Source organism: Temnothorax curvispinosus, unplaced genomic scaffold (assembly GCF_003070985.1).
Source record: "Temnothorax curvispinosus isolate PA1 unplaced genomic scaffold, ASM307098v1 QBEX01005075.1, whole genome shotgun sequence".
In the NCBI taxonomy this organism is placed as follows: Eukaryota; Metazoa; Arthropoda; class Insecta; order Hymenoptera; family Formicidae; genus Temnothorax; species Temnothorax curvispinosus.
In genome coordinates, this window is record NW_020214855.1 from 639,365 (window position 1) to 663,935 (window position 24,571).

At 39.0% G+C, this 24,571-nt stretch overlaps 3 protein-coding genes across 4 annotated transcripts; 2 read left to right on the top strand and 1 right to left on the bottom strand.

The window, feature by feature from the left end:
- The first annotated feature begins 655 nt into the window (after nucleotides 1–655).
- On the top strand, nucleotides 656–4,894 carry LOC112454439 (coatomer subunit beta). Its single transcript, XM_025015828.1, has 9 exons — nucleotides 656–767; nucleotides 904–1,320; nucleotides 1,390–1,723; nucleotides 1,810–2,098; nucleotides 2,185–2,525; nucleotides 2,603–2,864; nucleotides 2,948–3,754; nucleotides 3,866–4,101; nucleotides 4,185–4,894. The coding sequence occupies exons 2-9, from the start codon at nucleotides 953–955 to the stop codon at nucleotides 4,413–4,415; spliced, it is 2,868 nt and encodes a 955-aa protein (XP_024871596.1). The 5' UTR covers nucleotides 656–767; nucleotides 904–952; the 3' UTR covers nucleotides 4,416–4,894.
- Nucleotides 4,895–5,164: 270 nt separating this feature from the next.
- On the bottom strand, nucleotides 5,165–11,693 carry LOC112454438 (transient-receptor-potential-like protein). Of its 2 annotated transcripts, XM_025015826.1 has the most exons (17): nucleotides 11,288–11,464; nucleotides 10,762–10,978; nucleotides 10,335–10,532; nucleotides 10,034–10,223; nucleotides 9,771–9,956; nucleotides 9,480–9,670; nucleotides 9,186–9,364; nucleotides 8,800–9,084; nucleotides 8,414–8,604; nucleotides 7,936–8,018; nucleotides 7,696–7,817; nucleotides 7,438–7,625; nucleotides 7,058–7,248; nucleotides 6,724–6,923; nucleotides 6,346–6,645; nucleotides 6,117–6,231; nucleotides 5,165–5,876 (listed from the first exon to the last, which is right to left on the bottom strand). In XM_025015826.1, the coding sequence occupies exons 1-17, from the start codon at nucleotides 11,462–11,464 to the stop codon at nucleotides 5,281–5,283; spliced, it is 3,609 nt and encodes a 1,202-aa protein (XP_024871594.1). In that variant the 3' UTR covers nucleotides 5,165–5,280. The 2 variants fall into 2 exon arrangements, with proteins under 2 accessions (XP_024871594.1, XP_024871595.1); XM_025015827.1 differs by lacking the exons at nucleotides 5,165–5,876; nucleotides 6,117–6,231 and having other exon boundaries at nucleotides 6,544–6,645; nucleotides 6,729–6,923; nucleotides 11,288–11,693.
- A 2,538-nt stretch (nucleotides 11,694–14,231) lies between these two features.
- Nucleotides 14,232–17,542, top strand: LOC112454429 (histidine-rich glycoprotein-like). Its single transcript, XM_025015814.1, has 5 exons — nucleotides 14,232–14,385; nucleotides 15,437–15,519; nucleotides 16,091–16,324; nucleotides 17,102–17,245; nucleotides 17,375–17,542. Exons 1-5 carry the CDS (start codon nucleotides 14,232–14,234, stop codon nucleotides 17,540–17,542), a joined length of 783 nt encoding a protein of 260 aa, XP_024871582.1.
- Nucleotides 17,543–24,571: the final 7,029 nt, after the last annotated feature.

A 24,571-nucleotide genomic window follows, 5' to 3' on the forward strand; every position in this document is an offset into this window, starting at 1 on the left:
TGCGGAAGTTAAAGCTTCCTCTATGAGGAAGCCAAGTGCAAATTTCTAATTTGCACAATTTTTTTGCATTTTTTTTGCATTTCCTCGATATATTTTTTAATATAGTATTACCAATCTGTTTTATATAATAATATATAATGAATAAATAAAAAGTGAAATAATATATTTCATATATTATAACTTGGCACTGCTTGACGTGAGACAGTGCCGTGTCTCTTGATACCGTTTTTATACCACTGTTCGTCAAATTTTAAATACGAGAAACGAATCCTATCGAAGGCCATTTATTTTTGTCTAATATACTCTTTTTATATTGTACGTAAAAAATATTTTTTGTACTTTCAAATATTTCATATTTTTTATTTTATTATAAACAATAAATAAAATAATAATAAGATATATAAAATTATGATGCATAATGATGATCGAGTCTCTTTTTTCAATTCATATATAGACATTTTTAATTAATGACCTCAAACAAAATGCAATTTCGGCAATACCAAACATCATACATAGCCGAGAGAGACTTTTTGGTTCTTTTCCGTTAGATTCACGATTTTTTGGTTTTTAAAGTGAAACTTAATTTTTAGGCACGATAGTGTTCTTTCATATAGGAAACTAGCGACATCTCGCGCTTTCTGATCGCAGTTTGATACGTATGAGTTATGACACGTATACCGTTTCCCTCTGCATCTAGATGTACCTAAATGTCAGTAAACTTTGACAGGCCGATTATTTGCGCGTATTTTTCTCAGCCCTAATTTTAGGTATGTGTTTAATCGCTCGCAATTCTTCTCGTATCAGACGTTGGTTTGTAGCATCGCTGATACGCGCAATGTGCTAGGATGCCTCACATAACCTCATTAATCGCTCATCCGCTTTTTCTTCGTCTTCCTTTCGCAGGTTGTAAGGAAACTTTTTTCTTAGTGCGGGGTCACAAGCAGCTGAGAAAATGAGTACGATAACCGAGCAACCGTGCTACACCTTGATAAATATTCCAACCGACACGGAGCCGCTGAACGAGCTCCAGCTGAAGCAGGATCTCGAGAAGGGTAATGTCCAGGCGAAAATCGACGCGCTCAAGAAGACGATTCACATGATTTTGAGCGGTGAACGACTGCCGGGACTTCTAATGACGATCATTAGGTTTGTCCTGCCTCATCAGAATCACACCATCAAGAAGTTGTTGCTGATATTCTGGGAGATCGTACCGAAAACCTCTGCCGATGGCAAGCTGTTGCAGGAAATGATCCTGGTATGCGACGCGTACAGGAAAGATTTGCAACACCCCAATGAATTTGTCAGGGGGTCCACTCTCAGGTAAGAACACAAACACAAGCGCGAATCAAATTGTATGGACGTTGCACATAGTAAATATTAAATTTGCAGATTCTTGTGCAAATTGAAAGAGCCAGAACTTCTCGAGCCACTGATGCCCGCGATAATTGCTTGTCTGGAGCACAGACACTCCTATGTCAGACGTAACGCAGTGCTCGCTATTTTTACTATATACAGAAATTTTGAATTTCTTATACCAGATGCTCCGGACTTGATTGCAAAGTATCTGGAGGGGGAGCAAGATATGTCATGCAGGAGAAATGCATTCTTAATGTTGTTGCACGCCGATCAAAGTAAAGCTCTCGCATATTTAGCTGCGTGCCTCGATCAAGTGCCGAGTTTCGGTGATATACTACAGTTGGTCATTGTTGAATTAATATATAAGGTATGAATAAATGCGCTGTATTTTAATCTGTGAGCCCATATATTTTTCCAATAACTATCACTGGATATTATAATTTTTTTTTCTAGGTTTGTCTTGCAAATCCATCGGAAAGGGCACGTTTTATCAGATGTATTTACAGTTTGCTGAATTCACCTAGCGCTGCGGTGCGTTACGAAGCAGCCGGCACGTTGGTGACACTTTCCAGTGCGCCAACCGCGATCAAAGCCGCGGCTTCTTGTTACATCGAATTGGTTGTCAAGGAAAGTGACAACAACGTTAAACTTATCGTATTGGATCGCTTAATTGCAATGAAAGATAGTCCCGTGTACGAAAGGGTACTTCAAGATCTTGTAATGGATATACTCCGCGTTTTAGGTATTAAAAGCAATGAAAAAATTGTTGAAATTCTACATACGTTGGAGTTCTACATACTTATTATTATTGTCATTTATCTTGAATAGGATCACCAGCCTTGGAAGTCAGGACAAAAACCTTAGCTTTAGCTATGGATTTAGTTACAACCCGCACGATTGAAGAAATGGTCCAGCTTCTAAAGAAGGAAGTTCTCAGGACAGCTGGCGGAGAACATGAGGACGCTGGCAGATACCGCCAGCTCTTGATACGAACTCTTCACACTTGTTCCATGAAGTTTGCGGACGTTGCTGTTACTGTCATTCCAGTACTGACCGATTTTCTATCGGAGAGTAACGAAGCAGCAGCTACGGATCTTCTTGTATTTATTCGTGAAGCCATTCAGAGATTCGAGAATCTCAGACCGTTGATTGTTGAGAAACTGTTAGAGGTGCGTACGAGACAGTGTATTATTAAAAATACGGTTGGCAAGATTAACAGAAATTAATTTTGATTTTCATAAATTAGGTGTTCCCTCACATACGATCCGTAAAAGTACACAGAGCCGCACTATGGATCCTCGGCGAATACGCCACATCGAAAGAGGACATAGAAGCTGTGATGGGTCGTATACGAGCAGCATTAGGCGAGTTGCCGTTGCTCGAAACAGAAAATAAACGTCAAGCTGGTGAAAAGTCCGAAGATGGTAACTCACAAGCTGCACCTGCGCAACTCGTCACGTCTGATGGTACTTACGCGACTCAAAGTGCTTTCAGTGCTGCATCTGCACGTGAGTAACTTTTGTTTTTGTATAAAATAGATGTGATATTTCTAATACTTTGCACTCTATTATATACATGAATTAATCAATAGGGAAAAAGGAGGAGAAGCGACCTGCATTAGTGCAATACATGATGGAAGGTGATTTTTTTATTGGCGCGTCTCTGGCTACCACATTGGCAAAATTAGCCCTTCGTTATAAAATACTCGAAACCAACGTCCAAAAGAGCAACAAATTACAGGCGGAAGCAATGTTTGTAATGTCCAGCGTATTACAGCTAGGCCGTTCAGGTCTTCCTATGAAAGCAATGACACACGACGACGCAGAGAGGATCTCCCTGTGTCTCAGATCCCTTGCTTGCCCAACGCCTCTCGTACAGAAAGTTTTCACTGAGGGATGCCGCGATGCACTCGGTAGAATGTTGACCGCGAAAGCAGAGGAGGACTCGCAAAATCAGAAGGCCAAGGAAAAGCCAGGCAGTATCGTTCAAGTCGATGACGCAATTCAATTCTTGCAATTGAGCCGAGGATCCGACTTGGCCGGTGGGGCTGGTGATATGTTCGAGCAAAGCCTTAGCGCAGCTGTAGCAGGACGACCTGGTGCCAGTGGAGATGCTCCGAGTGCCTTGAGCAAAGTCATTCAACTCACCGGTTTCTCGGACCCAGTTTATGCGGAGGCCTTGGTTCACGTTAATCAATACGACATTGTGCTTGATGTGCTGATAGTTAATCAAACGGAAGACACTCTACAGAATTGTACATTGGAACTGGCCACTTTGGGCGATCTAAAGCTGGTGGAGAGACCGCAGCCCATTGTACTTGCGCCTAGGGATTTCGCCACTATCAAGGCAAACGTGAAAGTTACGTCTACGGAAAACGGCATTATCTTTGGAAATATTGGTGAGTGAAATTTAGAAATATTTTTAGAAGAAATTGTGACACATTGATGTGTGTTTCGGAAGATAAAAATTAATTTTATTAATTATCATGATTATTCTTTTCTATTTGCAGTTTACGATGTATCAGGTGCGGGCTCTGACAGAAGCGTAGTTGTTCTTAACGACATACATATCGACATAATGGATTATATAGTGCCCGCAACGTGCACTGACACCGAATTCCGCCAGATGTGGGCCGAATTTGAATGGGAGAACAAAGTGTCTGTCAATACGACTCTGTCTGACTTGAGAGACTATCTTGCACATTTGTTAAAGTCTACAAATATGCGTTGTCTCACGCCAGAGAAGGTATGTTTAATTCTTTTATTAGACTAATTTTCTGTTAAAAAATAGCATTGTTGTCATAAATATCATTGTCGTTTTTTCTACAGGCTCTTTCAGGACAATGTGGATTTATGGCTGCAAATATGTATGCTAAATCAATATTCGGTGAAGACGCATTGGCGAATTTATCCATTGAGAAACCATTGAACAAATCTGACGCGCCAGTGGTTGGTCATATTCGTATCAGAGCCAAGAGCCAAGGCATGGCTTTATCCTTGGGCGATAAAATTAATTCGGCGCAAAAAGACCCGCTGACTAAAGTCGTACAAGTTGCTTGAATTGCATCGTTCCGATAAAATTTATTCTATCGGCGTGATTGAGTCTCTTCGATTCGGACAACTACTTTTATGGAATTTACAGAACTTTAAAGATTATTGTTAAATGATTTTTGCATATTTATGGCATTTAAACCGTGTTATTTAGACAACACAAACATCTTGATCTTTTATAGATATCCTTTTAGACTTATGTATTATTTGCCAATCGAAATACATTGGACCTATTCATATGAATCGCAATTGTAGCAGGATACATATTAATATATGCCAATATTAATTTGTATCATGTTTTTAATTATATTACATCTCCCAGTTGTAGCAGGATACATATTAATATATGCCCATGTGTTAATTTGTATCATGTTTTTAATTATATTACATCTCCTGCCAACTTATCTCTTCTATCATAAGCATGCGATTAGTGCCGTGCACAAGGATAGAATGTATTCATAGACAAGAGAATAAATACACGCAATACACATCTCATCTATATGTAAGTCCCGCTCCTTTATTTCTCTTTAAATACAAATATATGTATAAGAAATAATATATATATAATATGTTTATAATATCTCTGTATCTTTTTAAATAAAATAATTCGACGGAAATACTTTTATAATCTTCTGTAGGTGTTTTTACAAATAATTTTTCATACTGACTTTTTAGAACTTCGGGAAAAATTTGAAATAATACTTTTAAATTTTTGTCGGCACAGAATATTAAAAAATTTACTGAGTTTTCATGTCCACTTTTATTTTTTCATTTATTTCCAAAATAGCAGGTAATATAATAGCTAAATTAAAAAAAAAAAATTGTGTTTTACACATATAACTGGAATTTTCCATATAGGGCACGTAGACAGGATTTAAAGCCATCCTCCTCTCGATGGTCTACTACGCGATGTAACATCTACGAGTTTTTCTCGGTCATCACCTTTGCCGTCCGAACTTGAGGTAACCGTTAACGAAGGAATAATCGGAAGTTTGGGACTATGTGAAGCTTTTGGCCGTGCTCTGATCGAACTGCTTCCGTCTTTGACGCTAGTTGAAAGTGCACTCATGGATACGGTAACGGATTTGCTATGACTTTCCATGGGAGAACTAGAAGAAGTTTTCGTAGCGATAGAAACGGTAGTAGTAGCGGTGGATTTTGCAGTAGTAGAAGTGGCAACAGATTTGGTAGTAGTAGTAGTAGTAGTAGTAGTAGTAGTAGCGATAGCAATAGTATTAATAGCAGTAGTATTAGTAGTAGTAATGATGGGCTTGGCAGAAGTAGTAGCAGTTTTCATAGCAGTCTTCATGACAGACGTAGTTGTTGCAGCAGTAGTTACGGCAGTCGTGCGTGTTGTACTGGTTGCGGTAATTCCGGCAACAGTCACGGACGTCGTAGGGACAAACGAAGTAGCGCTCGAAGTAGTAGTCGAGGATTGAATAGAAGTTGATTGAGCAGAAGCTGATTGTCCTGAAGAAATAGAACAGTATTAGCAATAAGTGTGTCATAAATAAAGTAATCGTAAAATTGTATGTAATTAAATTATAATTAATATGTAATTGAATAAATATAAAATTAAACATTGCTTTATTATATTTAAAAGAATAGAATTTTTTAACTAAACTTTTTCTTCTTTTTGTGATAAATACGAATAACGTTTATATTGTAGTTTATATTTGAATAATATAAGAAAGTTAAGTGACTGAGTACCAAGATGAGTAGGCGCTTTCCTCTTGATTACTCGCGGTGGTGATGAACGAAGCGGTAACAATGGCGCAGTGGCCTTCGTCGTTTTTTCGTCAACAAAATCGACAGAGGATTTGGCCTGTATAAAAAAACATTTTTCCCGCCCTTAACAAAACTTACTCAAGGAAATCAAATTATTTTCTGTTCTTCATCATAACGCTTTTACACACGTCATTAATTATTAATTTAGCACCTGAAGAATTGGTTCAAACGGCTGGGAACCAACGCCGTTTCTAACTGGCTCCGGAGTCTTTTCTTTTTTGAGTCCTGATGTCTTAGCATCGCCATCACCCTCAACGATGTCGTGTAGCACGTGCAGTATCGTCGCCGCGGTAGTTCCTGGCAATTCAACCGGCACATCTGTCGGCAGTGGGCTTTTTTGCGTCAGACGTTTCGCTTCCTCCATGGCTCGCTTCAGACTCTGCTGATTCTGCAGCGACGTCTTGCTGCAGCTTTTGCCGATTTGAGAGCTCTTAACTGCATTTTTCACGACCTACAAAATTGAAAGAAGTTTGACAGTCAGCTACCATATCATTTCTTTCACGGAATAATAAGTAGAGGTCTTTTGTACTTGACTCCAACGATGTTCGGCCGAAGTCAAAACAGCTAATCTGGCGATTCTCTTCCATCTCTCAACGTTACTCTCGTTTTCGGGTTGTTGAAGAGTTATCTCTTCCTGAAGATCGATGTCAGCTGAATTTACAGGACCTGCTACTTGGAAGTCTTTCATGAGTCTTCTCTCCCAAACCTTCATTTTCTTGCCCAGTATAGCTAATTTTAAGAGAACAGCTAATATAAGTTTTGATATAATTTTAAATTCTCGACGAGCTTAAACTTTGCTCTAAGCTTATCTCAATCGTTATTTTAAGTAAAGAAAGCGCAAATATTTGCATAGGAATGCTCACTCTTTTCCTTCTTATCGACGCCGCCGATGTCCATGCCGTTTCTATGCAGGATGTCCAGGAGTTCACATCTCCAGGACGACAAGTCGGATTTAAGCTCGTGGACATCGTCTTCGGTGACAGGTTCCATCTCATGCTCACTATGCGCGTTCACAACGTAGCGCCATATCAAAGCTCTCATGACCGCTCCGTATCTGTATAATTGACAGCAGGAAGATACGTATAACTAAGCGTCACATCATTATTATGTCACTATACTCTATCGTCTGCAGATCAACAATTAAAATATTAAAGAGTTATCATCTAAGATTAACCACGAAAATAAATTGCGTTTTAAACTATTAACACATTTTTTAGCCAAGTACTTAACAAAGATTTCTCACTTATGTTCGCGTGCACGTCGACGTTGACTCGAGTGTCTGCCGATACGCTTCTTCTGTAGGCCGAACAATCGGAAAAGCAATTTCGGCGGCGGGAAGATGTTGAAGGGCGGCGGAAGGGTCCCGGTGTCCTCGAAGTAACTCATCCATAACTTCGTTCTCGCAAATTTCCACTCCGTGTCGGAATGTTCCTATCGTGTCAATGCTTCTGTTGACGAGATCACTCAGATCACGAGTATCGTTCGAGTTTTGGAGCCTTACCTCAATAACGGCGTAGCTGTTGCTCATCATGGCTATCAGTAGATTTAGCAGGACAATCACGTTGATCACGGAATACGAGCCGAACATCAACAAGCCCCAGAATCGAGTGTACGACTTGATTCCTGAAAATAACAACGTTGGGGGTCTAGAAAATAATAACGTTGGTTTCGTCGATGATTAGACGTCAGTTTTAACACAAAAAGGATTTTTTTTATATTTAAATTACATACGTGGACGTACCAGTGAGTTCGAAGCTTTCGATGCCGATCATACCGAAACTGGCCCAGAAAAGACTCTGACACGATTCGAACAGATTGCTGAATCTGAAAAAATTTTACGCGAAATGTAATCGAAATGTTTGCAAACGATTTTGTATCACGTTGAAAAAGTAAATGAATAAATAAATTAAAATTTTTATTATGTATTAAATAATATATGTTTCAGGAATTACATTCAATCTTTCGACTAACAAATATATTAATAATTTCAAAATAATTTTCTTTAAAAATACAAAGTCATGTATTTATTATATAGGTGTAGCCCTAATAAATAATTCATTAGATTATACAGATTATACAATATTACAGATTTGGAAGGGGATGCCCAATCTGTTATTTTTTTCATGATTATTAGGAGACATATCCGCGTCGGAAATGTGGCCTGAAAGGAAAGACATGTCTTTCATCCTGCCGTCTGGCAATTCGATTATTCCATTCACCTTCTCCATCTTAAGCAGGCGTCACTACCGGCGTCCCAAGGGGGATCCGACATTCCGCTGTAACATTTCTGCCTCTCCAATTCCGCAAAATACCACAACAACTGGTTTAAGCCGCAGGCGAAGGCGAATAACACTAAGGTGTAAATGAAAAAGAATTTCACAATGTCGATTACCATTCTGCCCAACGATATCTAAAACAAAAATCGCAAATTCTATAAAGTCAAAATCATATCGCGATCAAGAAAACTATTAATATTATAACACACTTTCATGTATATTAAAGTAATATCAGGAAATACTGTTAAATACAGAAGAATTCTTAAAGAAGTCTTAAATAGGAATTCTTAATATATAATCTAGCAAAATATCTATGACAAACGTGATACCTGAAGCGGTCCCAAATGCGGATTGATGCTGAAAAGATGAACAAGCTTTAAAGCACTGAAGACATTCGCGGCCGCAAAGAGACCTTCCGCAATCAGCTGCGGATCGAAGTCGCCCCAATTCTCCCTTGGTATTAACGCGGCTAATGGATCTGTCCGTATCTCGGCGCGCTGCTGAAGGTAAGCCGCCAGCCTGAGAACCCCGGTCGCGAAATAGAGCGTGTTTCTAGTGAAGTCGATAAAGTTCCACATATCCCGTAAGTAACTTCTCAGACCGTCCACGTAAGCCTGATAGCATGCGTCACGGCTTACAATTAGACAAATATAGAAGACGCATTCATACTTGTTTATTTACTACGGAGGAAAATTAGACTCGTTTATCTGCGCACCTCTCTCATTTCTTCCCATATAAATCCAAGGACGTATAGCACGACGATACCCTCCAGAGGGGTAGGTACCGCGCCTCTCTGTCGAGCCAAATAAGCCGCGAGGTTTCTCTTCATTTCCTGAGTACCCAGGAGCCTAACGATCTCCACTTCAGCACGCTGTGATACCAGCATGAGTACAACTATAGACATGTGATTAGCCGTTGATTAAATAATAATGCTAATTTCATTATTTTGAATCGGCTTGTCTCCTTCGTAATCAGCATACATATATCAATGCTAAAATGTACAACTTACATAAGAAAAATAAATAGGATGACGCATGAACCAAGAATTTCATGAAGGGTCTTCGCATAAGTCGCCCTGTTTTTGACTCCGGCATCAGATAGTACATGATACAATAGAATGGAAATAGAACCGCGGTCTTTGCAAGAATGCCGACTCTCTGCATAGTTGACATTCTTCGAAATCCGGGGACCCCTTCGTACCTTCAAATCGGATGAGATATTCAAAAGTGTTTTTAAATTTTTTACAAATAATGTATTGTATGAACTTTTGTATTTAAATAATAGATTCTTTGGGGTTTACCAGATTGCTGCCAAGAGCTGCTGAACGTGAGAATGTGAGACGAATCTCTTTTGCTTATATTCTATAGCTTGCTCCAGTCGAGCTAATTGTTTGCTAAGTTCGGCATTCTCTTCTTCGGGATCGTAATTTAGGATAGTGTCTAATTCCGTGGTAGTTCGAACGTGTTGCAACAAATCGACAGCGAATCTATTCGGAACCCGATTATAATTATTGAACAAACATATAATATTACACAATTGTATCGTGCGAAATAAAAAACTTACTTTTCTACTTGTCGCCGTAGTTTCAAGTACTCGGCTCTACTTTCCGGTTCCGATACAGCCAGTTGCCGAAGTTCCCAGCTTAATTGGAAAGCCGTCATCAAAGGGTCCGTCGAGCTCAGGGCTATTAAACTTGGACTCGCCAAAGCTTTATATTCGGAGATTCTAGTGGACGACAGTCTTAATGGATCACCTAAATAATAATTCGATTATGCCATTGTATGTATCTTCTATATCTTTGACAATTTATACATATATTTTGTAAAACCTGTAGAAAAATAAAGTTCATCAGAGTATCTCTCACCGATGGTTGCCTGAAGACAATTGTCACAGCCACACCTCACGTCGTGCGGCATCGGCAAGGTAGCTCCTCTATCCAGTAGAAGCTTCAGGATTTCGTAATTATTACGCTGCGCCGCGAGCACCAAGGGTGTCATGTCCATCGAATATCTAGCTGATGCCGGATCAACCTTCTGCCAGCTGTGTATAATCTGCTTTTCGGCTGCAATCAAGGTGCGAGAAACGTGAAGGACAGGTAATAGCTCAACAGCAATGCTAAGAATCGATCTATTAAAATTAATAATACGATCTATTAAAATTAACAAATCTTCTGAATTCTTCTAAAGCAATTTTATTTTCAGTAAAATTGTTTATTTACATAATTACGTTATTACAATTGCGACAATCGAGACGTTATACGCGACTTTTCGAAAACGTCAATTTCAACTTACAATCCTCGGTCATTTGGCTCGTAAGAAGTTCCTCGTGTTCCAGCAGCAACTCTACCGCCTCTACGAATTCTTGATCGATGGCATGGAGCAAGGCATCCTTAGTTTCGACTCCCATAACGACGAGCAGCTCGACCATTTCTAAGTTTTCCGCCTCTATAGCCAGCGTAAGGGCACTGCGACCCAGACTATCTACGCAATTCGTGTCCAGCTGTTTTCCCTAAAACGTTCGAGTACATTCGTCTCGGCGTGTTTCAATCCTACGAAATTGCTGCTATAACTTTTATTCGCGAACTATTTTCAGGATTTCGTCGCGGATACGCATTAAACAACAATTTTTTAATTTTACGAAATAAGATTTAAATTTTTAATTTCAGCAAATTCGATCAATTTCAAAATAAGGTTGTCTTTTATATTAAAATGTAGACACTTTTTTTCTTCGCGAAATCGGGGAGCCTATTATAATTATTTGCTCAAAGATCATTTTGTTCTCGCGTTGATTTCCTATGTATTAAGAGTCAATATTTACCTTGCCCTTGTTTGCAAGCTGCAGAAACCTCTTCACGTTCGGCAAATCACCTCTCTCTACGGCCAATAGGTACTTCTTTTCTTCGAGATTGAGCGGACGTGGGAGGTGAAGCACATAATCGCTCGTGTCCCCCTGAGCCGTGGCTTCCGTGTCTTTATCGTTCCTCGCGTCGCTCATCTTGAAGCGTCTTTAGCTCACTTTCTTACCCCGACAACAATTAGCTTCAATTTCACTTAAACCACTCACATCCCAAGGACGACTATCGAAATCATTTCTTCTTTTCATTCGGCACGTCGACGGAGCATCGCGAAGCTCCTTACATAATAGTAGCTTCGTAAAAGACAACGACGGTCTCTCAAAGAGAAGACGATTTCGCGAAGAAGAAGAATGCCGCGACATTCGCGGTTAAAATGTTGTTTTGCTTTTGCGCGAGCCTCCGTAACACCTGTTATATAGAGGATGATGAAAATCGAATTACGCGTATTAATGTAGACCCTGTTTCTAGCGGCGGCGGGCGGCGCAGATGACGGCGGGGAGCAGTAACGCCGCGGCCGTTATTTGTGATAGTACACCTGTATCTGTTGACTAATTTGCTTACCGATATCTCGTTAGCCGTTTAACGGATTGCACTTGGAATGAGAGCACGTTCGCCAGAAACGAGGGAATGCCGTCGCGAAAGCGAGTAAACCACGAACGCGGTGGTTCGCGGGGGCTATAAGCCGGATAATTCCCTATTGCCTTACAGATTACATAATTCCGACGGTAGAATATTCGATACATCAACAATAAAAAAACCCAATAACAACCTCATTATGCGATTGATATAATTTCGCAGGCTACATCGAAAATATCGAGTATTCTCCTTGACCGTAATTTCTTTCGATCGATTTGAAGAGTTTCTTTTTAGCGTTAAGAAAGTTTGTGTTTATTTATTGTACCATTATAATTTTTAACATTGCGAAACCATTTATATCTCTAAGCGACGATTTAATATTTGCATCCTCGTAATCATCTAAAGAATATGACTTTCTCATCTGTCTTCTTCTCTCTTATTTTCAATCGTTAATTAAAGAGATAGAATTAAAGAAACTTGAAGACTGTAGGTTTCCCAATATTTTTTAACTGATGAAAAGAAATTGATCGTGTAGAACGAAGAGAACATAATTTTAGTTTCCGTTTTATTTAAATTAATATAAGCCGCTCAACGTGACATTAATGTGGGAATCAGATGCAGCTGTTAAAATCTGCGGTGTTTCATGTCGACGCGACGGTAAAATTGCACGGGTGAGAAATTACGGAGAATGCAACGGAAATGTTGTGTAAACATTTTGATCGGTACAGGTACGACATACGACGACATACATTCAGTGGTCAGTGCCAGGGAAACATTTGAATTGCGAAGCAAATTGCGATGCTGAGAAACAGTTGTAATCAATTAATATGGGACGCTTAACGATCCCGCACGATAGATACGCAGAGCGGATTAATAATCCTAATTATGCGACAGAGAGATTCATTATGAATCTGGAATTAAAATGTCCTTTCGTAGCTTATCGGATTTTCCGCGGCGGCGAAAGATGAAAATGAGACGAGGAAAGTCGAGAGTTGCATCTCACGGCGGGACGGACGTTTCGGAGAGAAAGAGTAGAAAAGAGATGGTAATTGTGTTTGCCTGGCGGCTTCGTCTAACCGGCCATGGTTGTGCCCGATATTTGTTCGATGGCTCAATGCGAAGGCTCTGGGGTGTTCAGTGGTTATGAGTCATTCACGTCCTTCGGTCACGTTCTTTGCGTTTCTCATCCGTTCATCCCCTTGTCGCGGCGTTTTCTACGTTTTTGGCGTTTCAGAAATCGTTTTAACAGAAAAGAAATGGCAATCACTTTAGCAGAAGTAATTTGTACATACTTTTAAGGATTGTATAAAACTTTTTTTTCGATGAATTAATTTTTAAAGTAAAAAAATCTACTGATAAATTATATAATAATTAAGTCAGTAAATTATAAGTTTGAAAATGTATTTATAAGTTGCAGTTCGAATCATTATCATAGAGTATTCATATCATAGAGTAAAATCGCGTCAAGAAATTATTAAGAATTAGAAGTGTATACGTATTAGCAAATCAAGAGTTAATTACGCTAATTATGCTTTGCGAGTCAAAGATGTATTAATAAATTGTAAGAATTATAACGATTGCAATTAATAGTGCGCTAATAAATCAAATTAAACAAATTAAAATTACGCTAATAATTTACAAATCAAGAATTGATAAATTAAGATCCAAAACATATATATTAGTGACCAAAGACGAGAGCAAGATATATGACCGCTCGCAATTTTGTTCTTGCTCACACCGCGAATAATAGTTGCTTTCCATTTACATCAAAACTCAGATAATTCTCACTTGTGACGTCATAACTCAGTTAAATGCACGTTCTTGTTGCATGCTGGCAAGTGAGATTCACTGAGTTTTTTACAATCGAGACCATGTGCTTTAATGAATCTAATAGACTCGAACATTAAAAGTGAGGCTATGGACCTGTATTATTATGCGATAGCTTTGTCACCAAAATAAGCAGGTAAATACAAAATGACATATCTTACCTCAGTATAAAATACTCACATAACTGAGTGACTCAGATCACTTGAGTGTAAGAGTGATGGAAAGCAACTAATAAGCGCGGCGGGTGAAAGTACCGACGACAAAGTAAGAAAACGCATCTTTTTTTTCTCATTCTTCCGCGCCGTCATCTTCCGTCCGGAAGAGAAAAGTCCTTTCAGCCACTGGCAGGAAAAATAGACGTTCGCCTGACTGGCGGCGGCGAGGAAAAACGAGCGATGCCAGCGCAATAAATCGGAGCAACGATTGCAGATGATCCTCAGTGCCTTAATCTTGTTCTTCGCATTCCGAACATATATCTCTTATTTTGCGCGGAGCGGTATTAAAATGGCGTCAAACATTGGCGAATTGAGGCTACTATGGTTGTTGTTGATCCTGACGATTATTCTTGATGGCTCGCTGGCGATGAGAAAGGTCAGCAGGGCTCCAGTTGGTTTTCGGTATTCCAAGGATTTGAACGCGGAAGCTACAGGTCATGGAGGTGCGTGTTACAACTGTCGTTTTGCTTGTAAAATATGAAACGGTAAAGAAATTAAACTAAACGAGATTAAAAGGACAAATCACCGCTCGATAAAAGCAAAGCTAACTACGAAGGTCAAACGGCCAATTCCCGGGCAACTATAAAACGTGTGGGTCTAAATGTAAAAAAAATAATTCATTATCTTTTATAATTGCTCGAAAATTGGCCGAAAATTGGTTTAATTTTCGCAGTTAAACGAGATTATTTAATAAATAAAATATTTATTTCAATATTTGCTTCACAAAGAAATCAAAAATTGTAATATTTGCTGCAAAAATTACATATATTTTTGCAGGATTATCGATATTTTTGCATACGTGCCGTGTTCTCTTTCACGGTAAATGAAATAACCGTTTTTGACATTGACGAGCGGAAATTCAATCGTGAAAGCGAAGCTTACGGTGGATTATGCGGATTTGCCGCCGATCGTGTTAATTTGTATGTGTCAGAGAATTAGAAGTGCATTTGAATCTCGTACTATTTTAAACGTGCGTACATTTGCTGCATTTAATTTTTAACAATAGATTTACGTATATTTTATTTTCTTGTACCATTACAATTCTAACGATTTTGTTATTTAATTTTTGCGTGGTCTCCGGAATATACATATATCACATACATGTAACATATATAACGTGAATTAATTTATTGAACAAGGTACAATATTCAAGACATTTAAGAATATTATCGACAGTAAAGTTCTTGTCGCACACCACCACTTTTCCATTAATTAAAAGAAGCGAGCAGTTAATTTTATTTCCGATATTCTCTCTCGTCCACCTCGCAAGTTAATAGTTATAATATTTGCAAGTATAAATGCAACGACCTTGAATCGTGCGCGAGAAATGAAAAGGGCTCAATGGAGACTTCGTTTCTCTGAGGTATAGATGCGGTCTGCTTTCTAACGCGCGAATCGAGAGGTTCGTTAAATGAAAAAGAGAAAAAAAGAGTGGGCCTCCCACCAGCGATAAAGCCCCGGTAGTTTTATTTACATTTTATTTTATTCGAACAGGCGGCGACAGACATCGCGAAGAGGGCACCGGCTCGAAGCACGATGAGGACCACCATGACACGCACGGCCATAAGAACGATAAGGTACAAACGCTTCGTTCCTGGCTGCCATTGACGTCCAAGCTGTTGTCATTCACGTCATCCGTTGACGACTTCTTCCCTCTTTTATCGCTTGTAATATAAGCGCCCACGGTGCTCACGTTCCCTTCTTGCTCGCTACCGCAAGAATATATATTACATAGTTTTTTCTCCTTTATACGAATATTGTACCCGAGGAACGAGACACAGAGGCCTCGACCTAAAAAAGCATTCGCCGCGCGACTATAAAATATTTTACCCCTTTGGATCGAATTTCTCCCGATATCCTTTCTGCGAATTTGTCACACTGTAGGGAAAGCGAGCACTGATTTCATTCCTCAATGCCGGAATTGATATTCTAACAATGTCGCAAATCCGACGTCGGCGCTTTTTAATGAAATTTCAGCCGACAAATCCGATAATATGTTTTTCACAAGATATACATATCTCTCTTCTTTATTGTTTCGTTACTATCATGTCAATTCTTTTAACGGCAATAAACTATAATAATATTGATTTATATAACAAACGCTTTTTTAACTTCTCAATAACTTCTTAATAATTTTGATTGAGAAAGGGTTACAAGACTTTCCACGAATTCGAGAAGAACGACAAAGGACACCACGATAAGGAGAAGCACAAGCAGGAGTATGACGAGGAAGAGGGTGAGGAAAAGAAGAACCACGAAGAAGCTGGCCATTATGGTGAGAATCATCACGGTGAGGAGGGTGAGAAGAACGCGAAGTTTGGCGAAGAAGGAAAGCATCAAAAGGGATACAGTACGAAAGGAGAACACAGCGTCTTCAAGAAGGTATGACTTGTGTAATGTGTATCTTCTTGTTGCTCAACACGTATCGCACATACTCAAAATCAATTTGTTTCGTTAATATCCACTATAATTTAGAAAACACATTGATTACGATTTCTTTGTAATACTAAAAATATAATAATATATTCAAATGACCGTCGCGGATTAAAATTCAGTATGAAGAATAGGGCAAGGAAAGCCGTAACAGGATGTTCGTGTTTTATTATTTTTAATAGACAAATATTATATTCCAACCAATGATTGAAATAATATTTGTCTATTAAAAATAATAAAACACGAACATTTTGTTACGGCTTTCCTCGCCCTATTCTTCATACATAATAGTATATATAAAAATAAAAATGATAATAGCCACACTACACTAATGCTCGATTATTGGCCTTTTTCTTTTTAATAATTATAATAGTATATATTTATATAGATATTAAAGCTTTTCCTAAGATTACAAGATCAAAGACTTCGTTATTCGACATAACTGTCTGGGCTTCTATGTAATGATCGATCTCTTGTCTGTATTTAACATTCTAATACTTATTAACTAAATTATATGTGTTAATAGTCCATCAATACAATTAGTAATTTTTCCATCAAGAATTATAGTAACATTATACTTAATTTTTATTGTAGAAATAAATTTTGTTAGATATGTATCTATTTGTAGAATAAAAAATATATTATTGTAACTACTGTAATAAACATTTTAATGTAAGCAAAATTTTATTTGTTATATTTCTGAATTAACATATAAATTGCTTCCAGGATGAATACGAGAAGAAACACGATTTTTATGACGAATACCACGAGGATGGAGGAAGCGAGAAGCACGGTGGTTGGCATGAGGAACACGAGGGCAAGAAGGGTGGCCATGAAAAGAAAGGATCTTTGCATTCGGGACATCACGAGGTCATTATTCATTAAAATCATGATAAAATATCATAAAATTATTATTTTTTTTGCCATTGAAACACTTATAACGCTATTACACGTTAATTCGGCCATTAAGTCAAAACTGCGATTTTCTTCTTGTTTTAGGGTCATCACGGTGCGGAAAAGAAACACGAGGGAGGTCACCATCATCACGAGAAGAAGGGTCACAAATCGGCAGAGGGGCACGACAGTCATCACGAGCACGACGAGAAACACGGTCATAAAGAAGGACAGACGTCAGGACATAAATGGTCAAAATCAAATCATCATTGACGAGACGCGACAAAATTTACTTTTACATAATCGTCGAATGTGTTTTACTTACGTCCGTTTTGTCGAGAATTTCGCGGATAGATCGATGCTATGTATTTGGAGCAGTATCGAGTGTCGTGTATCGTGTGCATCGAGTTTATTGGGAAGACTTATGATGACAACGATAATTTTATTCTTGTCGTCAAATGAGTGGCGTACAAATTTGCTGCTAGATTTTTACAAATGTTTATATAAGTTTTAATATATACATACATACATGTATCAATATATTTAAATATAATGTGTAAAAATATAATATAATCGTATAATAAATAACGTCTGTCTAAGGCAAGAGAATACAATTTCTCGAACAAACCTCGAACGTCATGCTGTCACTTTTTTTATCCACGCTGATCGCTGAGAAAAGTGAAAATCTTAGTAAAACTGGTCGCGCTTCGATGCACGTTGCATTGAGCGAGCAATGCTCGTACAGTCTAATGCAGATGTATGGTATCGAAGTAACCTTGCGAAGTTAAAATCCCCATTTTATTTTAGTACGCTTTTATAATTAAAATAACGTGATTTTATTTCTAATTGCCATCATATCTACGCTTTCTGGATGTGTAACAGTATTTAATAACTCTCAAATAGATTGCTATATTGCCTAATCCTCCAGTCATAATTTAATGAGTTAATAAACTCTTGCAAAATCCACTTTGATCTTTCGAACCTCTTTCTCTCTCTCTGAGTAAGTGAGAGAGAGAGAAAGAGAAAGAGAGAGAGAGGGGGAAAGAGGGAGGGAGGAAAAGAGGGAGAGATATTGAAATAGATGGATATTCAAATAAGAGTAATTAATCTGAAGTTAATTATATAGTAACAATTAAGTAAAGTGAAAGTTGACAAGTGAAAATTGACCACAGATTTTAACATGCTAGATTTTGCAGTTTATACAAAATAATAGTTTTATGTAAAAATCTTTAGAATAGAATACAAATTTTATAATATCGCGCTTTCATAAAGTAATAATGTAATAATTAAGCGCGTAATATTTCAGCGTTGAAAAATTCACATTATTATGAACGTATATGTGTTGTTTTCGTTGCACCATTATGAATCTTCACTCTGCATATGTGTGTTATTGGTTCGTATTATCTTCGTTTCCATTATCTAGAGTTTCCGTAATTAATGTAAGCGATATATTGATACAATCATTCGAAACGTATATAATCCCGCTATAACGTAGGCATATTACCAAGAGGATTGATTGAAACGTAATTGTGCCCTATTTTCTGGTGAATTTACCCGACTATCAAACTTACATTGGCAATCGATTATCGTATGTACAGTTGATCTGCCGATATCACACGCAGTGATTGGTTTAACGCTTATCCTTAATGCTTACGCAAATTTATTTAGGTGTTGCTGGGTGCAATTGTTCCTCAAGTTGATTCCATGATCGATTCCATGATCAAGCATTGAACGAAGAAATAGCATTTGCAAAAATGATATTGCAAAACTAAATAATAATTTTTAAAAACTTTTAATTACTTTTTTATATTATTGTTGTTTGTAATATATCTACATTACTCCTAAAATTTTTACTCGTTATTAAGACTGAAAAATTTCTAACCCTAGGTGGATATATATGTGTACGCTTGCATGCAGCTGAAGGGGGTTAAAATAAAATAAAAGTACATGCGGAAGCTTTGTACAAACAGAGGGGAAAGAAAACGACTGCGAAAAGGCTATAAGACTAAAAGGAATAAACCCATTACGTTTGTTATTTCTATTATTGCATCGCCAGGGAATTTTCGGGGAGTCTTCAATTTGCGCGAGATCAGGAAGATAAGGGAAGCGTTTCATACGGGGCGCGGCGTTTCTGCCTTTCCCCAAGTCCCCCGCGTCCGATTTTTACGATGTCGCGCGTTGAATTTCACACGGGAATAAGAAAGACCGTTGCGTATAACGAGGTCAGTAAGCACCCGTCGGCGTCGTCGCGTATACTGCCGCCGCGCCGGGAGGATGGGTCCGCGGAGATTGCACCGTGGGATTGTTAAAGATGACTATGCCGGGGTAGGGTCCATTGTCAGAAAACTGTCAGAATCGTCTTCATGCGTCTGACGTCCATGAATTCCGTCCGTTCCCTGCGGCGAGCCAGCGAGACGAAATAACTGTGATTTTGTAATCATATTCATCGGATTTCTGTGATTCTACGGTATCTCAGATCTTGCAGAGTATCTTTCGTTTATAGATTCCTCGACCAATTAAAAACTGATATTTTTTGGATATATTAATCGTCATTTCTTGCAAGTTTTCAATTTTTAATATTAAAAATTGTTTTTTATTCACGGAGTTTGTTAAAATATTACTTTAAATTAAATTAGAAATAAAGTTCCTATTTGATTATAATTTTTTTTCTTAACGACTTTCTAGCTTTCATTTCTAATCTCTTAATTGATTTAAAAAATATTTTTATTATTTTTCTTAAGGAAAGTCAAGGAATTTATAGAACATAAATACAATGGTATATTCGAATGGTTTGACGCCAATTATATTAATTGGCGATTGTATCACTTTACACAAACTAAAATATTATATTTATCATGACGATAATCATTTAATATCGTTTAATCATTTAATCGACGATAAACTTTCTTCTAATATTTTGAAATATCATTGCAGGCGTCTTTCCAAATCGAATTTATCAAAGTTTCGAAATGCTTCTACCTTGGTAACGACCACTTGCATAACAAATTCTCTTTAATTACGTCTATAATTAAAACGCAATCTGGGGTTGCCGAACGTTGACGCGGCGCACAAGCAACTATAACTGCCCCATTTAAGCTTGAATGCACGCAGAAATTTGACGTAACATCGCGTGAAAAGTCGCGCGCCAGTCGTGAAACTTCTTTTCACTTCGGCTGACATAATCAATCTAAATTTTGCTTAATCGAATGAAATGTATTCGTACTTGAAATTATAAAGTTACTGTTTTAAAACCACTTCAAAACAACATTATTAAAATTGTCTTAGAAGAATATAATATATATTGATATTTTTAAAACGGGAGAGATGATGAATAAAATATAAATACAATAAACAAAAGAAAAAGCATATGCGGGCATACAACAAATGTAAGTGTATCGCAAAATGTATCGTTTTTCGAGCTTATCGGAGCATTGTAGAGAATAAGAAGATAATTATGTGTTCCGCTCTTTTTATTACTTTAAAATAAAAAAAAATTTGTAATTTAAAATAATGGCTTGTGGTTTATTTGCTCGGTCAAATTCTATCGCCGACCAGCGTAATTTCCTCTGTTCGCGCGATATCCTTTGAAGTAATTTACGTGACGCGCCGCGCCGGAAACCGCAGGAGATCGTGTGTGACTTTACGCGATGCACATCGTCACGGTGTCCGGCATGCAAAGGTGCAACGTTAATCCGACAGCGGATTATGAAAATTCGACAGTGCGTCTACGTGGAAATGCAAAATTCACTCGCGTCTCGCGATCAATGGACTTGTCAGTGGTGATTGTACGATTTCCATTGAACAATATAATGCAAATTCAATTCCGATATAGCCAGCGTTCCACGCGAGCGTGGGGTGGGAGCCGTTACGCTTTTTGATGGATCGAGTAACGCGAGTGCAAAATATTGCATGCAAATGGCAAATGCTAATGTGCGGCAACCGCCGCGCCGATAAAAATGGCGCGGAAGAAATGAGTACAAGTAAAATATCGTGAATCGCGATGTGGCATACCATTTCCTCTGTGTTACGATACTTAACTTAAATAAAAAAAAAGCACGGCGCGTTGCGCAAGGCACGTTAATAATAGACTAAATAATGAGAGATCGGGATGTGCTTTCAGATCGGCTCCGGCCGAGCGACGATCTTGTGCAACCGACAGAGAAAGGAGGAAGGAGCGATCGATGCAGGACTGATTGTTCGGCGGTTCCTTCGACACTTCGAGGTGCCTAATCGCTGTGAAACTGTCATATCATTCGCGAATGGTTTTCTGATAGAGGAAAACGAGTCTCGATATAATTGCCTGGCCGCGTCAGCAACGCGGTTCAGTCTTTGTCGTGAATTTGTCGAATGATGAAAACCTGCCGAAAGCTGGTAGCCATGGTGCTACTATTGCTAATCCATTTGGTAATATCTCGATATTGAATTTTTAACGCGCCCTTTAACGTTAAATAAAAGTGAGCATGGAGAATATAAGGACAACCGTCCGATATATGAATTTGATTAATTTCTCTCGTAGCATGTTGTGACATTTTCTAACGATATATGTACACACTTTGCCACGAATGGCAAAATAAATAATTCGTAGTAAATGTGCAACCGTGGGGGCTGTCAGCGGCAAAGGTTGACGCGTGTTTACGTCAACTTTTAATTAGAATGGTGGAGTGAGAGAGGCAATAAAGTGGTATGGTGCTAAATATGTGAAATATATATACGGGATCTTGTCCGAACTGACGTTAATCTAATTAATATGCGTGATATATTTAGTACTAATAAATTTTATCGCGTTAACAAATAATTATCGTTCTTACCGCAAGCGTAAGTATATACGCGATAATTAAAGAAAGCTATCAATTGTTCGTCAAACGAGCCGAAATTTTATTGACGTTTTATGGCCACGTTCCGTGAAACAATGCTCTTGCCAGGATGCGTTTAATTTATATATTTACGATATATAATAAAGTCTGCATAATACATCGACCTATTTGCAGCTGACGTTACAAATCGGTGACGCAGGACGCAACCACACGAACGTTTCGAACGCCAAAAGCGATCCCAAAGTCATTCTGGAGGAGGTAATTATTGCCGGAAGTGGAAATAATACTCGTGTAATCGCGAACGCACTAGTGGAGGATGCATCGAAGCTCGACGATGAGATGCTCTCGCTTTTGTCTAAGCGCGAGATACGGAGGAGCGGACGTTCGTATTCGGATCCGGACGATCAGGATGCGGCACAATCGCGCGACACGCTCGTTGAGGCGAACGAAGAGGACGATCTCGAATTAATGAGTCGCGTGATCGCGAAGTACGAGCCGAAGAGACTCACGTCGAGGAAGACCAAAAGGAAAATCGTCGACGGGTCAAACGGGACTCAAGGTAAATAAAAATAAAATTACTTTCCTTTCGACATTATAGTAATCCAGAAGGACATTCCATACATCTTTGTACATCGGAGAAAGTTCAGTCTTTATATTTGTTCCTCAGATGTTCACGATCAGGTCGCGGGATCGATAACGGAACTCGAGAAGACCTATGCCGAACTGCTGAGAAGTATATCGCGGAAAGCGCCCAAATTGTCGGTGAACAATCCCGACGTGACGCTAAATCCCTATTTATCTCAGGCAGTGAAGCAACTCAACCAAATTTATATTCCGGAAGTGACGATCCGCCCCGCGACTAACGGCGGAGCGGAGAAGTCACATTCCGATATCGATTCTTCGTTCACGTCGCCTACTCTGAGCAAGAAGTCGAAAAGGTTACCGAAAAAGTATTTACAATTAAATCGCACCGCCACAACTCCACGATTCTCATCGCTCGACGAATTAAGATCTGACGAGAAATCTGCTAATTCTAAAGAATTGAGCGCGCCCGTGCACAGACTATCCACCGGAAAGACGAAGCCGAAAGTGAAAAACGGATCATTATCTGTACCAACGTCAAATGTTTATCCCGGTTCTACAGAAAAGTCAAAAAACCGTCGCGAATGGAATGTTCAGGACTCCTCGATTCAAGTTAAACCTCAATTTCCCTTACGATTGAATAACAGTAACTCTAATAACATTATCAACGTAAATAATTTAAAAAGTTTGAATGTTCCGAATAATGTCATTCAATCACCACCGAGATACAACGTGATACCAAGGCCATTTTCCGTGTTGCAATCGCCCAATTCACTTACTACCACAAACATCGACGCGTCGTACAGAAAACCGAGTGCCTTGCCGACGGGTTTCAACCACCAACAACAGATTGCAACTCGTTCTTCCGCGAACGTTCTTCCGTTGGTCCTTCCGACGGATCTTTTCACACCGCCTCCAGCGCGTCGTTACATCCCGATAAAGCACGCGAATCATCTCAATCTTGAGGGAAATTCGGCAACGATCGTCACCGAGGCGAGTCCGCCGACGAGTCCCGTACGGGAAAGAACCACCCATGCAGATTACGATGCCGTTTACAGAGCCGTAATTGGCACTACAAGAAGTCCTTTGGTCACCGTTAATAGCCAGTCGAGCTACGGCTCGTCGGATTATTACGCTATTACGGAGGGCCCCACGGAGCGGACTGTTACGCAGACGAACTTCACGGGAACTTACATACCCAGTCAAACATCCGCTTCGCACGCCGTTCAAGGGCGAAAGGACTCTCAAGCCATTCGCAAGAACGACTTCCTACCTAGACTCGCCAGTTATAACGGTTCCGACGATGAGAGCTCAAGTTTAAATGAAGATCCTGGAATCGCGCTTTATAACAGATTCGCGAGCTTATATTCAACTAACGTACCTAACGTATTCAATGCACCGAAAGCAATTACGGAAGACTTTAAGCAACCGGTACAGCCTTCGCTACAGCAAGTTTCCACCCTTCCTTACGCAACTTTAAAACCTCTTACTCCCACGTTGCTGAAAGTCCGACCGATTACTTCCTCTAAACCTGCGCCGTATTACGATGGTAGATTACTTGTTTCGCAAGGCGGAAAATATAGCACGCACAACGATGAGAACGACGAAACGAACGAGCAGTCTCGCGTTGAAGACGCAAACGAGACCGAGGAGGAAGATAATGACGATAACGACGATGTTGGAGATTATAAAACTCAAATTAATCGAGAGGCTTACGAGGCTTACAAGACGCCGAATAAACAACGCGAGAATAAAGATCGCGAAGAAAAGGAGGAAGATCGTTATCCACAGCCGAGCCGTAATTACGGACATCAAGGCAAAGTTAAACATTACAAATATGATAAAAATGAGAAAAATATTAAAAACGACGATGAACGCGAAAAATATAAGAATGTTCGGCATGAGA